The 17636-nt window shown below is 46.3% G+C and overlaps 3 protein-coding genes across 6 annotated transcripts in view; 1 reads left to right on the top strand and 2 right to left on the bottom strand.

The window, feature by feature from the left end:
* Window positions 1–7820, top strand: part of TBC1D8 (TBC1 domain family, member 8 (with GRAM domain)) — a 91650-nt gene extending 83830 nt beyond the window's left edge. For 2 of the 3 annotated variants that reach the window (XM_010829650.1, XM_010829649.1), the window contains exons 17-19: window positions 3095–3184; window positions 5275–5372; window positions 6865–7820. In XM_010829650.1, the coding sequence (XP_010827952.1) occupies window positions 3095–3184; window positions 5275–5372; window positions 6865–7332 (656 nt within the window). In that variant the 3' untranslated portion in view covers window positions 7333–7820. The other variant, XM_010829651.1, reaches the window with a different exon arrangement.
* Window positions 7821–8436: 616 nt separating this feature from the next.
* RPL31 (ribosomal protein L31) lies at window positions 8437–13872 on the bottom strand. Its single transcript, XM_010829648.1, has 5 exons — window positions 13781–13872; window positions 13264–13370; window positions 10059–10184; window positions 8831–8943; window positions 8437–8501 (listed from the first exon to the last, which is right to left on the bottom strand). The coding sequence occupies exons 2-5, from the start codon at window positions 13368–13370 to the stop codon at window positions 8470–8472; spliced, it is 378 nt and encodes a 125-aa protein (XP_010827950.1). The 5' UTR covers window positions 13781–13872; the 3' UTR covers window positions 8437–8469.
* Window positions 13873–15198: 1326 nt separating this feature from the next.
* Window positions 15199–17636, bottom strand: part of NPAS2 (neuronal PAS domain protein 2) — a 152402-nt gene continuing 149964 nt past the window's right edge. For both annotated transcript variants that reach the window (XM_010829646.1, XM_010829647.1), the window contains one exon: window positions 15199–16617. In XM_010829646.1, coding sequence (XP_010827948.1) covers window positions 16450–16617 — 168 coding nt within the window. In that variant the 3' untranslated portion in view covers window positions 15199–16449. The remainder of the gene's footprint in view (window positions 16618–17636) is intronic.

The following is a 17636-nucleotide window of genomic DNA, read 5'->3' as shown; positions in this document are numbered from 1 at the left end:
ACCTTTTCTGACAGTCCTTCTGTGTATTCTTGCCACCTCTTCTTAATCTTTTCTTCTTTTAGGTCCTTGCCATTTCTGTCCTTTATTGTGCCCATTTTGCATGAAATGTTCCCTTGGTATCGCTAATTTTCTTGAAGAGATCTCTAGTTTTTCCCGTTCTATTGTTGTTTTGTATTTCTTTGCATTGTTCACTTAGGCTTTCTTATCTCTCCGTGCTATGCTTTGGAACTCTGCACTCAGATAGGTGTGTCTTTCCCTTTCTCCTTTGTATTGGAGCGTAGCCGAGCACACTGTTGTGATAGTTTCAGGTGGACAGCAAAGGGACTCAGCCATACATATACATGTGTCCACTCTCCCCCAAACTCCTTTCCCATCCAGGCTGCCACATGACATTGTAGGCCCTTGTTGGCCATCTATTTTAAATACAGCAGTGTGTACATGTCCATCCCAAACTCATTATCCCTCCCCACCAGCAACCATAAGCTCATTTGGAAAATGGTATTACTTTGATGACTGTAGTGTAAAGTGCATCTGAAGGCCAAACAGTGTTGAAAGCAGTCTGTGTCCTCTTCTGCCAGAGATAAGCAGCTTTCAGTGGAACTGGTGTTTTTCCCCCACAAGCATCCCATTCAGAAAGTGATGAGATAGCAGTGGTGCTGACAGCGTTTCAGGGAATGGACGTGTGCCCCGACTAATGATAGTCCCTGCAGCCACAGGGAGACGTCTGTGCGGGTGTCTGTCTGTTGAAGCCGTGCGCTTATCCACCCGTCACACAGACATCTGAGATCAGGAGTTTCAGATAACCGAATGCAAATCCTTCATCCAACTTTTAATTTGTGCAGAATGTGAAGTGAGACACAGTGAAAAAGCATTAATAGGGTTGTCTCTTAATCCATGTATAGTGCTCAACTGTGATTTACAGGTATACTGGACTGTCAGAACAAGATTACATTGATAGTTCATAATTTCATTTTAAAAGGTTGAAAGAACATTTGAGGATTGTATAGACTCTGTGGACTGTTTTTCCTAATGCACTGTAGCTTACATTTCTGAAAGAGTAGATAACAGGATGAGCGTTTTCCAGTGAGCTCCCAGCCTCCTCCACTGTGCCCTGGGGTCCAGTCCAGGTCCAGGTGCTTAATGCTGAGATGGAGGGGAGAGAGGTTGTCGAGCACTGCTCTGAGGTTGGCTGGCCTTTTCTGGCTCCCTGTCACTGTTGATGCTTGACCTACCTCCTCTCTGTGCTCCTGTGTTTGTGTATTAGTTCTTTTGAGAGCATCCTCCTAGAGTGACTTTTGTACACGTTTCTCCTGTCTGATATGCTGAGCTCTTTTAGGGTAGGAATCTAGTATATGCTTGACATCCCAGTGGCTGTTACCTAGGAAGCAATTTCTATGGTGACTGCCTCAAGTACTATCCAGTGTTTGTAATTTTCCTCCTATTCAGTGTGAGTGGGCTTCCTTGATAGCTAGTTGGTCAAGAATCTGCCTGCAATGCAGGAGACCCCAGTTTGATTCCCAGGTTGGGAAGATCTGCTGGAGAAGGGATAGGCTACCCAATCCAGTATTCTGGCCTAGAGAATTCCATGGACTGTATAGGGGGTCACAAAGAGTTGGACACGACTGAGTGACTTTCACTTTCAGCGTGTGGATTCTCACGTGTCACTGCGTAGAATATGTTTTGGGCAAAGTTGGAAAAAAGAAATGACTCAATAACTTTGGGGGTGGGGAGTGGCGGTGACGGTGAATAAAGACCAATGGAAAAGACGACAACCCCAAGCATCCTCCACCTTTCGAACCCCAGAAACCTACTTTGCAAGCAGGAAGGAGGGTAGCTTATCAAGGCTGTGGTGCCATCTTGTGGCTATTTGTTGAATCACAACAGAATTTTGCCTTTTATTTATTCTCAGAGATTGGCTGTTTTGAAGTTTCAACATTTAAAAAACGAGGACCCTTCATTTGCAGTCCCTTTTACAATTTGTTTGGTAACAGCTTTATTGGTTTATAATCCACATACCATAGAATTGACTCACTGGATGTGTATAGTGTCTGATTTTTAGTATACCCATTACAAACCATCACCACAATTTTAGAATATTTTTATCCCCCCTAAAGAGCCTGCACCCTTATTTACTGTCCCCAGTCCGCACGTTTGCCCCCTGCTTCCAGATACATCTGTTCTGGGCTTCTCCTGTAAATGGAGTCTCACTGCATGCACCCCGTGTCTGCCTGCTTTCAGTTAGTATGTCTTCAGGGCTCACCCACGTCGTGACATCAGTGCTTCCTCCTTTCAGCAGCTGAATTGCTACTCTGCCGGGTCTGCTGTAATTTGTTCATTTCAATTGATGAATACTTGGTTGGGTTTGTTTGGGGCTTCCCTGATGGCTCAGTTGGTGAACAATCTGTACTTTTTGGCTCTTTGGAACAAACACTGCCGTGAACATTTGTGTACAGGTTCTGAGTGGGAATGTTGTCATTTCCTTTTGATATATACCTAGGAGTGGACTTGGTAAAAATGGCAACTTAATGACTTAATTTTTGGTAATTGCCAAACTGTTTTCCAAAATGGTTATGCCATTTCATATTCACACCAGCAGTGTATTAGAGTTCTGATATAATTGTAGTTTTGTATATTTCCAGAAAACTCATAACAGGCTTTGAATTCAGGAAAGCTTTTTTCAGTTTTAGCTAGAAGTTATTTAAGTATACCATGATGTGCTAATTACTGAAAAAAAATTAAATCATCCAGAGGTGTTACATACTTCTAGAATTTATGTGTGTATGTATATACATACTTATAATTTGAAAAAATCAATTTTTAACCACATGGACATTTTTCTAGGTCAGTATTGGCAGTGTCTTATGAATTTGTGTCACTGCAGTACCTACAGACATCAGGGGAAAGACATGAGTGTATCAGATGCTTTTGACTTCTTGGTGTACACAGGGCTCAGACCAGGGAGGACCCTGCAGCCCTCAGACTGGGGGCTTCTAGCTTAGCCTTTAGTTTTCTTGCCTAAAAAGCTAAATTACTGTTAGTTTTGGTTAAGACACAATAATTTTTCCAATTTTTTAAAATTCTTATTTTTAAAAAGCACTCACTGAAAATGACCGAGACAGCCAGTCACCACTGAAGAACCCTCTGTTGTCGACGTCAAGACCCCTGGTTTTCGGCAAGTCCAATGGTACGTACCTCTTTTCGTTCTTCTGACCAGGCACACCACTGCAGTCTTTCAGAATGGATTTCACAGCTATTCTTGGAAGCAGAGCATCTCTTCCTCTCCCTCCTAGGAGCAGATACTGAGACCACTGCTTCAGAGGCCAAAACCTTGCAAGGTGCAGTGTACTGGGTGACTGCCCTCAATCCTCCCATGTTTATTCCTTTAATATTGCAGGGGTTGTCCTGTAACAAGAGGTCACTCAGCTGTCATCATCTGTTTGTGGCCACTTTTTGTGCAAGACCTTTGTACGAGATTGATCTCTGCTTTTCAGTTTGTATGTGGTATTTGCTTAGTGGAGTCCCTCATCCCTTCACCACTCCTTTCCATTTTCTTTTTGTTTCCATGGAATTTACTTCAGTTCAGTTCAGTCACTCAGTCGCGTCTGACTCTCTGCGACCCCATGGACTGCAGCACACCAGGCCTCCCTGTCCATCATCAACTCCCAGAGCTTACTCAAACTCATATCCATTGTGTTGGTGATGCCATCCAACCATCTCATCCTTTCGTTCCTTTCTCCTCCCACCTTCAGTCTTTCCCAGCATCAGGGTCTTTTCCAATGAGTGGCTAAAGTATTGGAGTTTCAGCTTCAGCATGTCCTTCCAGTGAATATTGAGGACTGATTTCCTTTAGGATTGACTGGTTGCATCTCCTTGCAGTCCAAGGGACTCTCAAGAGTCTTCTCCAACACCACAGTTCAAAAGCAGCAATTCTAAGGCGCTCAGCTTTCTTTACAGTCCCAACTCTCACATCCATACATGACCACTGGAAAAACCGTTTCTTTTGACTAGACAGACCTTTGTTAGCAAAGTAATGTCTCTGCTTTTGAATATGCTGTCTAGGTTAGTCATAGCTTTTCTTCCAAGGAGCAAGTATCTTTTAATTTCATGGCTGCAGTCACCATCTGCAGTGATTTTGGAGCCCAAGAAAATAGTCTCTCACTGTTTCCATTGTTTCCCCATCTATTTGCCAAGAAGTGATGGGACCAGATGCCATGATCTTAATTTTTTGAATGTTGAGTTTTAAGCCAGCTTTTTCACTCTCCTCTTTCACTTTCATCAAGAGGACTTTAGTTCTTCTTTGCTTTCTGCCTTTAGGGTGGTGTCATTTGCATATCTGAGGTTATTGGTATTTCTCCCAGCAATCTTTTCTAGCTTGTGCTTCATCCAGCCTGGCATTTCACATGATGTACTCTGCATATAAATTAAATAAAGCAGGGTGACAACATACAGCCTTGACATACTCCTTTCCGAATTTGGAACCAATGTGTTGTTCCATGTCCAGTTAACTGTTGCTTCTTGACCTGTATACATATTTCTCAGGAGGCAGGTCAGGTGATCTGATATTCCCATCTCTACGAGTTTTCCGTGTTGTGATTCAGTGAAAGGCTTTGATGTAGTCAATAAAGCAAAAGATGTTTTTCTGGAACTCTTGCATTTTCAATGATCCAACTGATGTTGGCAATTTGATCTCTGGTTCTTCTGCCTTTTCTAAATCCAGCTTGAACATCTGGAAGTTCACAGTTAATGTACAGTTGAAGCCTGGCATGGAGAATTTTGAGCATTACTTAGGTAGCATGTGAGATGGATGCAATTGTGCAATAGTTTGAGCATTCTTTGGCATTGCCTTTGGGATTGGGATGAAAACTGACCTTTTCTAGTCCTGTGGCCACTACTAAGTTTTCCAAATTTGCTGACATATTGAGTGCAGCACTTTCACAGCATCATCTTTTAGGATCTGAAATAGCTCAACTGGAATTCCATCCCCTCCACTAGCTTTGTTCGTAGTGATGCTTCCTAAGGCCCACTTGAGTTCGAATCTCAGGATGTCTGGCTCTAGGTGAGTGGTCACACCATCGTGGTTCTCTGGGTAATAAAAATCTTTTTTGTATAGTTCTTCTGTGTATTTTTGCCACCTCTTCTTAATCTCTTCTGCTTCTGTTAGGTCTGTACCATTTCTGCCCTTTATTGTGCTCATCTTTGCATGAAATATTCCCTTGGTATCTCTTTATTTTCTTGAAGAGATACTGAAATCTGTATTCTTTCCTTTGTCTCAAGGTGATACAATTGATTATCAGAAACAGCTGAAGCAGATGATTAAAGATTTGGCCAAAGAGAAAGACAAAACTGAGAAAGAGTTGCCCAAAATGAGCCAGGTATGGACTTTATTCTGTGCAGAGAATTTACTACTTCAGCAAGTGATGTGTTCAGTGGTAAGCTTTTTAATGAAGCCGGACTCCCACCTTACCTCCTAAGCTATAATCAAAGGATCTTTAAGACATTTTAAACATTGTGACATTTAAATAGGAAGTATTTAAATTGTGATCCAGTCAGCTATTCACATGTTCAGCACTCTTCAGAACAGGGTGCTAGCACACATTTCATATCCTCAGTTTCTGTATCAAACTCATTTACCAGGTTGTGATGCAGATTCATTCCCTGGAGCAGTAGAAGCTATTAGGGAGACTGTGGACACAGAATTTTTCATATAAAAAGTGTAGTTTCCTGAAAGTCACCGACTACATATTACAGTGTACTGATATGGCTTCAAGTTCAGACCCCAGGAGTGGGATTTAGCACTTTTCTTCTTGGTCATGAAACAGTGTTGCCCCACTCTGAGTGGCTTTCAAACATTCATTCTACTCTCTGGATGTAATGTTAAACTTCAGTGTGTCAGTTGTACCTCAGCTATCATGGATATTCCTCTTGAACCTTAAATGCTAAATTAGTAGCTCAAACCATTTTCCTGTTCCTAGAGTGACCCGGAAGCTGAGTCCCACCTCTACTGTGACAAAGATTCTCAATTTGGGCAGGAGTGTGTGTAGCCTGAGAGCACACAAGGCATCACTGTTGGTATTTCCACCAGATTAACAAGTCTAATTTTTTATTATTTCAGTCCTAATATTTAGGCTGTTTCCAAACTTTTTTCTGCTAAAAACCCTAGCCTTCGCACCCTCATAAAACACATCTCTACACACAGCTTCTGAATATATTCTCACAAGTTGTTTTCCTGGGTTGAAGGGTATAACATTTTTAATAGCTGCTGTAAAGACAGCTTAAGTCTACACGGTGTGTGGAAATCCCCTGGACTTGGTGAGTCTTCAAGGACAAAGAATAGCTATTATTTTCTGCTTCAAGAAGTACTGTGTGGTTTTGATCAGAGAACTAAGTGTAAATTTTTAAAACAAAAAACATATTCTAGTTATATTCAGACTTTTTCCTCCTCACATTTCCAGAGAGAGTTTATTCAGGTAAAGACAGCTTAAGTCTACACGGTGTGTGGAAATCCCCTGGACTTGGTGAGTCTTCAAGGACAAAGAATAGCTATTATTTTCTGCTTCAAGAAGTACTGTGTGGTTTTGATCAGAGAACTAAGTGTAAATTTTTAAAACAAAAAACATATTCTAGTTATATTCAGACTTTTTCCTCCTCACATTTCCAGAGAGAGTTTATTCAGGTAAAGACAGCTTAAGTCTACACGGTGTGTGGAAATCCCCTGGACTTGGTGAGTCTTCAAGGACAAAGAATAGCTATTATTTTCTGCTTCAAGAAGTACTGTGTGGTTTTGATCAGAGAACTAAGTGTAAATTTTTAAAACAAAAAACATATTCTAGTTATATTCAGACTTTTTCCTCCTCACATTTCCAGAGAGAGTTTATTCAGTTCTGTAAGACTTTGTACAGTATGTTCCACGAAGACCCGGAAGAGAATGACCTGTACCAAGCCATCGCCACAGTAACGACGCTGCTGCTGCAGATTGGGGAGGTGGGGCAGCGCGGCAGCAGCTCTGGGAGCGGCTCCCAGGAAGGCGGGGAGGAGCTGCAGGCCTCGGCTCCTTCCCCCTCTTCTGAGCAGGACTTGGTGTTTGCCGAGACTGACACAGGGCAGAGTCCTCAGGCGTCCCAGGCATTTCCTGAGGAGGCACAAGGGGACTGGACCGTCTCCCTTGAACATATTTTAGCCTCACTTCTGACTGAACAGTCACTAGTCAACTTTTTTGAAAAGCCACTGGACATTAAATCCAAACTTGAAAACGCCAAGCTCAATCAGTACAGCCTCAAGACTTGTGAAATGAGCCGCCAGTCACAGCCTGAGCTTAAGCTGAGCAGCCCCTAGGACAGCGGTTGGCTGAGACCCATCTCCATACCAAAGCAGAGACCAGGTCCCTGGGTGTGGTAAGCCCGGGAAGCCAGGTTTGTCTAGCTCACTGTGAGGCTTTACAAGCTGGGTACACACTGTGGCTGGGGGGCACTGATGCGACACCCAGCATTTGTTTAGACACTGTCAGTGCTAGAGCTAGTGTTCTGTTCTCAGTTGGAAGCTAAAAAAAGTGAGAGATGTCTGATACTAACCAAGTTGAGAGAAGCCCAAGCACTCATCCTTCACTTGAACGGGAGGGACAGAGTTCATTTTTAAGATTTGAAAGCCACTATCTGTGCAATTGTATTTGGCTTTTTTTGCACTAATTTTGTTTCAATGCTGGTAATTGAAACCATGTTAATGTATTTGGTTGTATTCACTTTGTGTCCTTCCAAAAAATGTGTACAAACCACGCTTTCAATGTTGGCCTCCAAGTTTTTTTAAAAAACAAAATTTTGTACTGACTTGGTTTGTGTCTGTATCTTATTCAGTGTCTAAGGTTTGGACTGGATACCTGGAGACCCACCCCGCCCCCCACGATGATGTTCACAGCATACACTCCAGGTAGCCTCCAACCCCACTACCCTCATCAATAGGGTTTCAAAAGGGCACCTCTTTATGCCATTTAATCCACATCAGTGATGAAACATAATCCCCGCAACACCTTGGTTTCAGGCTAAATTTAACATAACGTTTGTTCTTTTAAGAAAGGTTACCTCTGACCTTTAGCTACATGTGGAAATGGCAACCCACTCCAGTATTCTTGCCTGGAACATTCTAAGCACAGAGGAGCCTGGTGGGGTTGCAAGGAGTCAGACAGAACTGAACAACTGAGCACAAATCAGAAGTGAAAACACCTCATCGGATTACCAAATGGAGCTAAGAATGACAAACTGTACCTCTTTCATTAAATCTAAGACCCTCAAAAGTTTACCAGTTTAGTCTTTTAAAACTCCTGGGAGAAGGGGCCCAGGCATGGCAGCTGGGAAATGCTCTCCAGATGACCCTGTAACTGGGAAATGTTATAAGATACACAAGCCTTCTTTACCTCCAACTAGAAAAGGAAAATCAAGATGCAAAGGCAGTTCAATAACTTTATTGGACCATCAGCAATTAGTTCTCATCCACATTGACTGTCTGTAGATCTGCAAAAGAAGCGACAGCCGGTCACCTTCCACACACACCTCATCCCATGCTCACACAAGAACCTTTTCTGCAAGGGCTTAGGCAAGTATTATTGCAAGTATTATTGCAAGTATTATTCTGAATGACCTTTCCCAACCCAGATACAGACGTGTTCCGTATCCTTTTGCATTTTCCCACACCATAACACAACTTCAGAAAGGTTTACTAACTATGCCTCTTACTTACATCCCTACTGGAAGGATCCAGAGATACAAGTAAATAGTGTTTGTTGAACAAATGAACTCTGGTTATAATAGGGCCAAGGATTTAAAAATTAAGTAGACCTTACTTTTGAAGGTGGTGACGGGCACGTAGGTAACCAAAGTATAGAGCTTGTTTGGCGAGTCTTCGTCTTCATTCCGTTTTCTGGACAAGCGCACACGGATCCGGTATGGGACATTCCTGAAAAATACAAGACACAGTGTCTTGGGATGTGGAGGTGGAGACGGCAACCCAATACAAAAACACTCCAGTACTCTTGCTTGGAGAGTCCCATGGACAGAGGAACCTGGCAGGGTCCATGGGGTCTCAAAAAGTTTGACATGATTGAGCATGCTTGGGATATACCTGTCTCAGCTGGCAGCCACCACTGCCACAGCAGTGACCTCAGCAGAAATGTCAGCCCCACGTGTAAATGTTGGCTATGGGAGCTATGTTAAATCCCAAGCAGCACTAGGTGAACACATGTGACTGTTAAACGTTCAGTTTCCCGGCCTCACGCACACAATCCTCCTCATGGCTCACCAACCTCCTCAGCAGCATCACAGCTGACTGCACCTGCTCCTCTGTTGACCCAAAACATCTCTCAGTTCATGGGACACCCCTCTCCCCATCTCAAGGGAGCCCACCAACAGCTCTTTCATTAGACACTCCCCGCCACGACAGCCCACTGCAGGGCTAAAGCTCAGGTCCCTATCGTTGCATCCACCCCAATGTTAAAAGACCACCCAGATGCAGACAGCACCCCCACCCTGCTCGTCTCAAACTCTCCAGTCCCACTTCTACCCTGGCCCCTTAACTGTCCTTTACAGTAACCCCCAAATCTGCCTACAAGCAGGACTTCTCAGCCTGAGCACCGCTGAGACCTGGCCGCACCATTTCTTGTATGCGTTGTGTGTGGTTGGCCACTCTGTGCACTGTGTAACTGCTAGGAGTCTCTGGCCTGTAGCCCACCCCCACTGTGGACACTGCTCTTCAGTCTAGAGAAAGCCAGACTCCACACCATGACCTACAAGGTCTGTCTGCTGCCCAACTCCATCCTCACTCACGGTTCTCAAATCACACTGTCTACTCCACTCTGACTGTTCCCAGGTCACGTCTGTTCTCTTTGTGTGATGCACTTACCTGACCTGCACGCTGCTGACTCCTTCAGGTCTTAGCTCAACACCAGGTTAAAAGGCCTCCCCGCAGATGCTACCCTACTCCCTGAGCCACAGCTACGTGATCTTTTTCTTACACCTCGTGTGCGATAGCTCAGTGGAATGGTGAACTCTATCTCATACCCAGACACTCCGTACCTGATCCCTTTGGCCCAGACGGCTTTGTTGAGCCTGGTGTCGATGCGCACATCCGGGGTTCCCATCTCCTTCATGGCAAACTTCCGGATTTCTTTGAGTGCCCTAGGGGCACGCTTCTTGAAACCCCTGAGATTCAAAAGTAAGTGAATGAAGTTGAGTACAAAATTAAATGAAACACACAATACATCGTGTTTTCATAAAACAAATCTAAACTAAACCTCTAACAACACAGGAACAATTCTTCACCACTATGTCATGCCCACCAATTACACAATGGTAATCTTCTATGCACAATCTACTTTCAATAATGTAGAACAAGGATTCAGTCTATGATCCTTAAAAGATGCTAATATATACACTGGTCAACACTTTCTCTTTTTCTGATAAAGCAAAAATACCCTCAAGCTCTGATACCATCTGCCACAGAGAATATATAATCAAAGAATGTTAGAATATGCTTGAACACAAAGCACACAACACTGAAGTAAATACTATGTCATCAGGTTTTGGCAATCATTCAATACTAAATTAAAGGTCCCTTATTAACTTGGTCTATGATTAAAGACGGAGAAGGCAATGGCATCCCACTCCAGTACTGTTGCCTGGAAAATCCCATGGACGGAGGAGCCTGGTAGGCTGCAGTCCATGGGGTCGCTAAGAGTTGGACACAACGGAGCGACTTCACTTTCACGCATTGGAGAAGAAAATGGCGACCCACTCCAGTGTTCTTGCCTGGAAAATCCCAGGGACGGAGAAGCCTGGTGGGCTGCAGTCCATGGGGTCGCACAGAGTCGGACACGACTGAAGTGACTTAGCAGCAGCATGATTAAAAACAAGGGGCCTGGATGGACTGATTTCCTCTCAAAAAATGAAGGCAACAGTTAATGCTACGGATTTCTCAGCATGTGTCAGGCACGATTAACCTGCTGTTTAGAAACGGATACATAAATTCCTTAAATTTCGTGCTTTCAGTTAAATACAAAATGTGAGAAAGCAGAACTCTATTACTGGCTAAAATGATCAATCAGTTGGTTAAGTGAAAGCTATTCCAAGTGGGGCAGAGACCAAAAGTTAAACAGACTGTGAATGTTAAGAGCCACGTCAGTTACCATATCCGCCCCCTCCCCACTCTACCCCTCACCAGCCTCCTTGAACCCATCAAACAAGCTCACTTCATTCACTTAAATATTTAACCATACAGAAAAAAAATGCTACAAAGAAAAAACCAGAGAAAGGAGAGGACTAGGGAAGGGGGCTGCATGTTTAAGATGACCACAGATACTGAAGTCAAGATCCAAGGAGAAGGGCGCCTGTTTAGCTACCTGTGAGAAAAAGCATTATGGGGGTGGGTAAGACTAAGCTCAAACTGCTGCCCTGAATCAGGTACTTGTCAGCTATGATTAAGTAAGTGGCCAACCCATGTAGAATCATAGCAGAACTCTGGCCTCTTAAGATGGTAAGATGGAAAAAAAAAAAAAAGATGGTAAGATGGGAAGCCAGCCAATGGAGGGTCTGGGAGCAGACCCTCCAGGTGTTTGGAGTGGAGGAGGGAACCAGGAGCCCATCAAGGAAACAGTTCTTGTCTCCTTGGTGGTGGGAGGCAGTGTACTCAGGCCAAGGAAGGCAGACCCAAGAGGACATGCTCCCTTGCCAACAAAAAGGGAAGGCTGCAGGGAAACTGGAAAGTGTGTGAGTGGGTGGGGTGGGGTGGGGGGGCAGCATGGACACAGGGAGTTTGGTTCAGGGTTATGTAAAATGTGAAATGCCTATTAAAAAACTATGCATCTCAACAGCAGCTGGACATACGAGGCCCTAAAACTAGTTGCTATTACCAAGCATAGTTAGAGAAGGGCCGAGTTATGGACTCAATATAAGAGGATGGGATGTGAGGAGAAACAGAGATCAAGGAGGAGCAGCTGCAGAGGCAAGAAAGACACTAGAATGTGAAATCCTACGGAGTAAAATGAATGAACAAAGAACTGCCAATTGTTGCCCATCAGGAACTAAAAACAACCCATTCATTTAGTACTGTGAAGGTCTTCACTTAGAGCTTTTGTAACAAAAATGCCTGAAAAACTCATCCACCCGCGATGGCTCAAACCCACTCTTCTAAAGTCTGGTTAACTGTGTGGCCTGTAAAACATCATCCTAGGATTTACTCTTCACCCTTTTCTCTCTGGATGCTTGTCTACCTCCTCCTCCTAGCTAGGAGGGCAGGATCTTTCGGTTTCCTGTTGAACCTGCAGACCCCAAGATACACTGATGTGCTCAATGTGCTCCCCACATGAATCCACCACGCCCCAAACAGAAAGACTCCATATACACAATACTCCCTGGATCACACATGATCAACACCTGGCCAGAAGTGCCAGGCCCAGTGGGGTGGCTGCCACATGTAGGTCCCTCACAAAATCAGCTGTCCAGATACACCCGACACCGACCAAGCCAGTCAAGAAATTTTTGCAGGGCAATGTTTGCTGTTAAAAAGAATCCAAACAGCAGCATTCAAGAAAAGATGCAGTCTCCAGTATCACTAGTGAGCACCATATGCAGAAAAGGGAAGAAAGGACTACAACCAGATCTCCAGAGACCAACACCAAGAACCCAGACATTGGAAATCACCCCCAATATTCCTGTGTATCGCCAACGCACAACGCACAACCTCCAGGTGTCCTCTCAGCAAACAACTCCACTGACACATCCTTTCCTGGTCTCTACAACGGTTTCACTCCCGGTATTACGACTTTCCCAGTGTCAGGATCCATCTGTGTGCATCAGGGAACTAAAGAAACTGCATCACAGCGTTCCTGTTCTTGGCCAGTCCGGCTTCAATTAACTAGTGAACTTGACTACAAAGACCTAGACGCAACAGCGTTCCCTCCTGCACAACCTTCAGGCCTTCAAGGGTTTTATTCAAAGACAAAGCAACGAGTGGACTGTTTTAATCACTATATCTCCTCAAGTTGGCTCTCCCAGAAACCTTACCGTTTTACCTCCGTTTCTAGGTTATCAACCTCTGAGGTATTACCCTTTAAACCCTATAAACCTGAAACAGGGTCCATGGAAATAGACTTGAGCTTTCACAGCATTAATGGGTAATTTCTGGCCCACCCAGCCTTCAGGCTAGACAGATTCAGGGACCACCAGACCGTGATTTCGGGAGCCCCCAACAGCAGGGCCAGCGGCAGGCCGCAGGGGTACTCACACTCCATGGATGCGCTTGTGAATGTTGATGGTGTATTCTCTTGTCACCACCTCGTTGATGGCGGACCGGCCCTTCTTCTTCTCGCCGCCCTTCTTTGCGGGAGCCATCTAAACAAACCCAGGCGACAAAGCCGCTCAGGGACAGTGCGTCAAACCTAAGTCAAGCCCTCCCTCCCGGCACGGCCTCACGCAGCCGCCCTCGGTACGGTTTCCGGGGACAGAAAGTCCGACCAGGTCCCTGAAGCCCCAGGTCTGGGTAAACAAGCCGGCTACCCCGCGGCCCAATTATCCGTATCCCTTAGGTGCCGCCGCCCCGGAAACCCCTGCAGCTCGGGTTCCCCCAAGACTGGCCTCTCTCTCTCAGGCTCCGGGAGCCCTTAAATGCAGCGTAGATTCCCGTGCGCCGGGGACGCGGGGTCCCAGGCCAGCTCAGGACAGAGCCTGCAGGCCTGGTCACCACAATCCAAGTAGAGGATGGCACCGGATTACTGCAGACCAAACTCAGCAGCCATACTCACCCTGCAGGGCCGGGGATGGAAAGGAAGAGCGCGAGGGATTGTGGGAGAAGGAAAGCAGCCTCGTAAGTACAACTTCCGGGTTACCTGGAGGCGGGGGAAGGAAGAGGCGCTGCAGTGACGCAAGCAGCGCGCGCCGGGGGGAAAAGGCGTGAAGGCCTCTGGGGCGGGGCCTCGGGCGTCCCGCTTTCTCTCGCAGCTTCCTCTCTCCGGTCTCCACCTCCTGCGCGCGAACGAGGGTGGGAGGGGCTTGCGGTTCGCGTTTAAGTCTTCAGAGAAAACGGGATCCTGGTCCCCAGGGGGAGTGGGGCAGGATAGGCAGAGAAAATGCTCTTCTGCTTTTCCCACTCGCTCAGTGATTCGGCCAGCATTGCCTGAACCTGTGAGCCTGGTTGGCAGCCCGGAGATGACCTACGCGCCTGCCGGCCTGGAGGGAGCCGGGAGCCTTTCCCGGCGGCAGCGATCAGCTAGCTGCAGAGATGCAGAGGGGCCTAGGCTAGGGGCGACGAGGGAGGCAGAGCAGAGGTGGGTTTGCACAAGAAGCGTTTCGAAATTAAAAGCGCCAGTTTGTAACTGACTATATGAAATGTCAATTCAGTAGACAGTTATTGATAAAATCACCTTAGAAAGGGAGAGTGAAGTACTATGTACTGTCTATTTTATTGGAGAAATCAATATGATTTCGTGACCTTAAATATGTTTTTAGCTCTATCACAACAAAATGACCCAATAACAGCAATGGAAGCAGCGCTTTTATCCAACACCTGGTGTAAAATAGGTACCTTGAAAATGATGCCAGGAGGTTAGGTGTGAGTTGACAGACTTCATGGCCAAGTCCCGGGTCCCCATGCCAAACCCACGGGTTCAGAACTCTGGACCTTCCATCTGCTGATCAGAGGGGTGCCTTCTGCTGTATCTCCCCTATCCACATGATGTGTGCACAGGTCTCTGTGTGCACAGGTCTCCCAGACAGACACACAAACCCTGGTGCATCACTTATGCATCACATAAGTGCTGGCAAGCAAGAGGCCATGGAACCAGGTGAGTTTAATTATGGGCTATACCTGCTTCTGTGGATTATGGCTTGGTCATCTCTATGGATTACCCATGTCTCTTAAGTTAGAGATGTTTCCAGGAACTTTTACTGGTTTTGTCAGTTTGTTTTGCTATCATTTCTAAAAGAAGCATTGATTTCTTCCGGCACAATCTTTAAAATAAAGATCAGGATCCCAATAGGCTGAGATGAATGTGAGCTCAAAAAACCTGAGGCCATTACCCAGATTATTGGTTGCTCGCTCCCACCTTTTCTGGATTTTTGATTATCCTTAGAAACGTGTTGAAATTAAAAAAAAAAAAAAAAGTTTACTGACGAAGAGAGGTATGAATGCATCAAGAACAAGGTACAGAAACTGCCTCAAAAGGAAATTATACAAATTTGTTAATTTATTACAAAATGTCCACTCACAGAAATACACAAGAAAACTTTTATCCTTTTATATTTTGGGAAAGGAACTGGTGTCTCAGATACAAAATAATTTACACAGAATCCATACAGTTTTATTTTATATAGAAATAGGTCCTTATTACAACGGCTGTACAATTCACTACACTTCGTCTTATAATTACATAAAATCTTCTCTTTAGAAACATCTCAACAAAACATACAAAAAAAGCAAAGTGCATTTTTGAAAAGGAAAATCCACTCCTGGGTCTCGGTCAGGAAAGATATGTAGAAAGCTGTGGCATCCTCACTCCGAGGGCCAGCATGGCGGGGAGGGGGGTTTCCTGGGGCCCTGTCTGGCCTGTAAAGCCTTCCCTTTCACAGTCCTTGAGTCCTGTCAGAATCCCAGAACATTACCTGCAGGATTGTACTTTGCGTGGAGTCACCTTTGTAGTTGCAATCACCGGGAAGTCAACAGAAGACAGTCCAGTGTTACATTCAGGATAAGAAAAAAAAGCCAATCCCCAGAACGGTGTGGGGAGAAGAGTCTCATTCCATTAGGGTTTAGGCGGGAGGGTGGGAGGTGGGGGGGCTGCAGTCTGGTTAATAATGCCCAGCTTTGCTTTCTGATTGGTGGGCTGTTTTTGTTACTGGGGTCTCCGTGTGAAGTCAGGAGACTTGGTTAAAAAAAAAAAAAAAAGGAAAGTGCCTACGTTATCTCCTTGTGCAGCTGTGCAAATTAAGACAGAAACGATCATCTAAACATAATGAGAAAAAAAATCATCTCTCCATTCAAGACATCGCTGACCGGGTGCTTCTCCGAGGAAAGAGGGTCTGGAGAGTGAAGGCCAATGGGCACATGCGCACGTGGCGCAGAGGCTGGGCCACGCTGGGGGGAGGGGCGATCCAGCAGAGACGCTCCATCTCTAAGCTGAACAGAGTGATGCTCTGATGCGCTCAGCTGGGGACCGCGGTCGGTCCGTCTGGGTATGGTTGTAGAGTGTGGCTATGAAGCACAGGGAAAGGGGAAACAGGGCCAGCTTCCCTGCTCACTCATGTCCATGCTGGCCGCTGCCCTCGGACATGGTCACCACCCAGGAGCTCTGAAATGGATGCGGCGTGCACGGAAGTTGGGGTGTCCTTTAAACCCTTCTCCCCAACTCCTTGGCCACCCGCCCCCTCGTCCGTCCATTGGTTAAAGCTGATGTGACCCAACCGAGGTGCCCGGCCACTACCGGGGCGGCTGCTGGAGGCCTGAGGACTCAGACAGGCTGCTGACCCTTCGGGCCGGGCGCGCGGGCCCCGGCGTCGGGTAGACCAGGGACCCTGGCTGTTGCGAGTAGGTGGAGAGAAGGAGGGAGTCCTGCTGCTCACTGTGCAGAGAGGTTGGCACCTGCACCTGGAAAGAAAGGAACCAGCTCCAGGGAAGGTTCTGGGATTCAGGGACTCCTTCCCTAAATGGCTGGGGCGGTGATGCAGTCCTCCTCAGATTAAAGGGTCCTCCTCCCCTGCCTGAAGACCTGGGGGTAAGGAAGCCCAGCTTTCAGGCCAGCACTAGGGGTTCCTCCTGGCCCGGTGGCCGGGGGCCCGCTGCTGCTGCTGCTAAGTCACTTCAGTCGTGTCTGACTCTGTGTGACCCCACAGACGGCAGGCCACCAGGCTCCCCTGTCCCTGGGATTCTAGGCTGCAGGAAGTGGTTTCTTGAACTCATGCACAGGAGCCCCCACATAGCCTGTGTGGTATTGGATGCTGGAACCTGACACCACATGCACATCATTGCCGGCACAGCATCTAAACAGGCCTGCAGTCCACATACTTTTCACTGGTGGTCCCTATTTCCAGAATCACTTCCAAATACAGCCATGTGCCAGGAAGCATCCTAATTTGAAGCTCAGAAACTCACTGGGTTTTCCTGGTGCCTCAGATGGTAAAGAATCCACCTGCAGTGCAGGAGACCTGGGTTCAATCCCTGGGTTGGGAAGATCCCCTGGAGAAGGGCATGGTAACCCAGTTCAGTATCCTCAAAGCCTGGAAAATCCCATGGACAGAGGAGCCTGGGGTGGGGGCTACAGTCCATAGAGCCTCAAAGAGTCAGACACGACTGAAAACTGACAACAACTGGTCAAACATTAACTCTGGAACCTTCAGTCTCACCTCGCATTATTCCCAGCCATGAAATCTCCCCTCTAAGGAACCCAGTCCACCCTGTTTCCAAAGCTGCGCAAGGCACATCTGCCCCTCTACCTCGGTGCAGGCTGCCTCTGTTGTTGAAACGTTGTCCCCTCACACCTCACACTCAGCCATCCACTCTTGGAGAGTTTCCGTCCCCACGCCCCATCCTTTTTTGACCTTGGCCCCCCAGCCCCAGTGCTCCATTGGCACTGACTCTCTGTGATGTCCCCTGTCCCCCTGCGCTCA

Source organism: Bison bison, unplaced genomic scaffold, assembly GCF_000754665.1.
Source record: "Bison bison bison isolate TAMUID 2011002044 unplaced genomic scaffold, Bison_UMD1.0 scf7180017864508, whole genome shotgun sequence".
NCBI classification, from domain to species: domain Eukaryota; kingdom Metazoa; phylum Chordata; class Mammalia; order Artiodactyla; family Bovidae; genus Bison; species Bison bison.
This window is presented reverse-complemented; position numbering and strand designations above follow the sequence as displayed.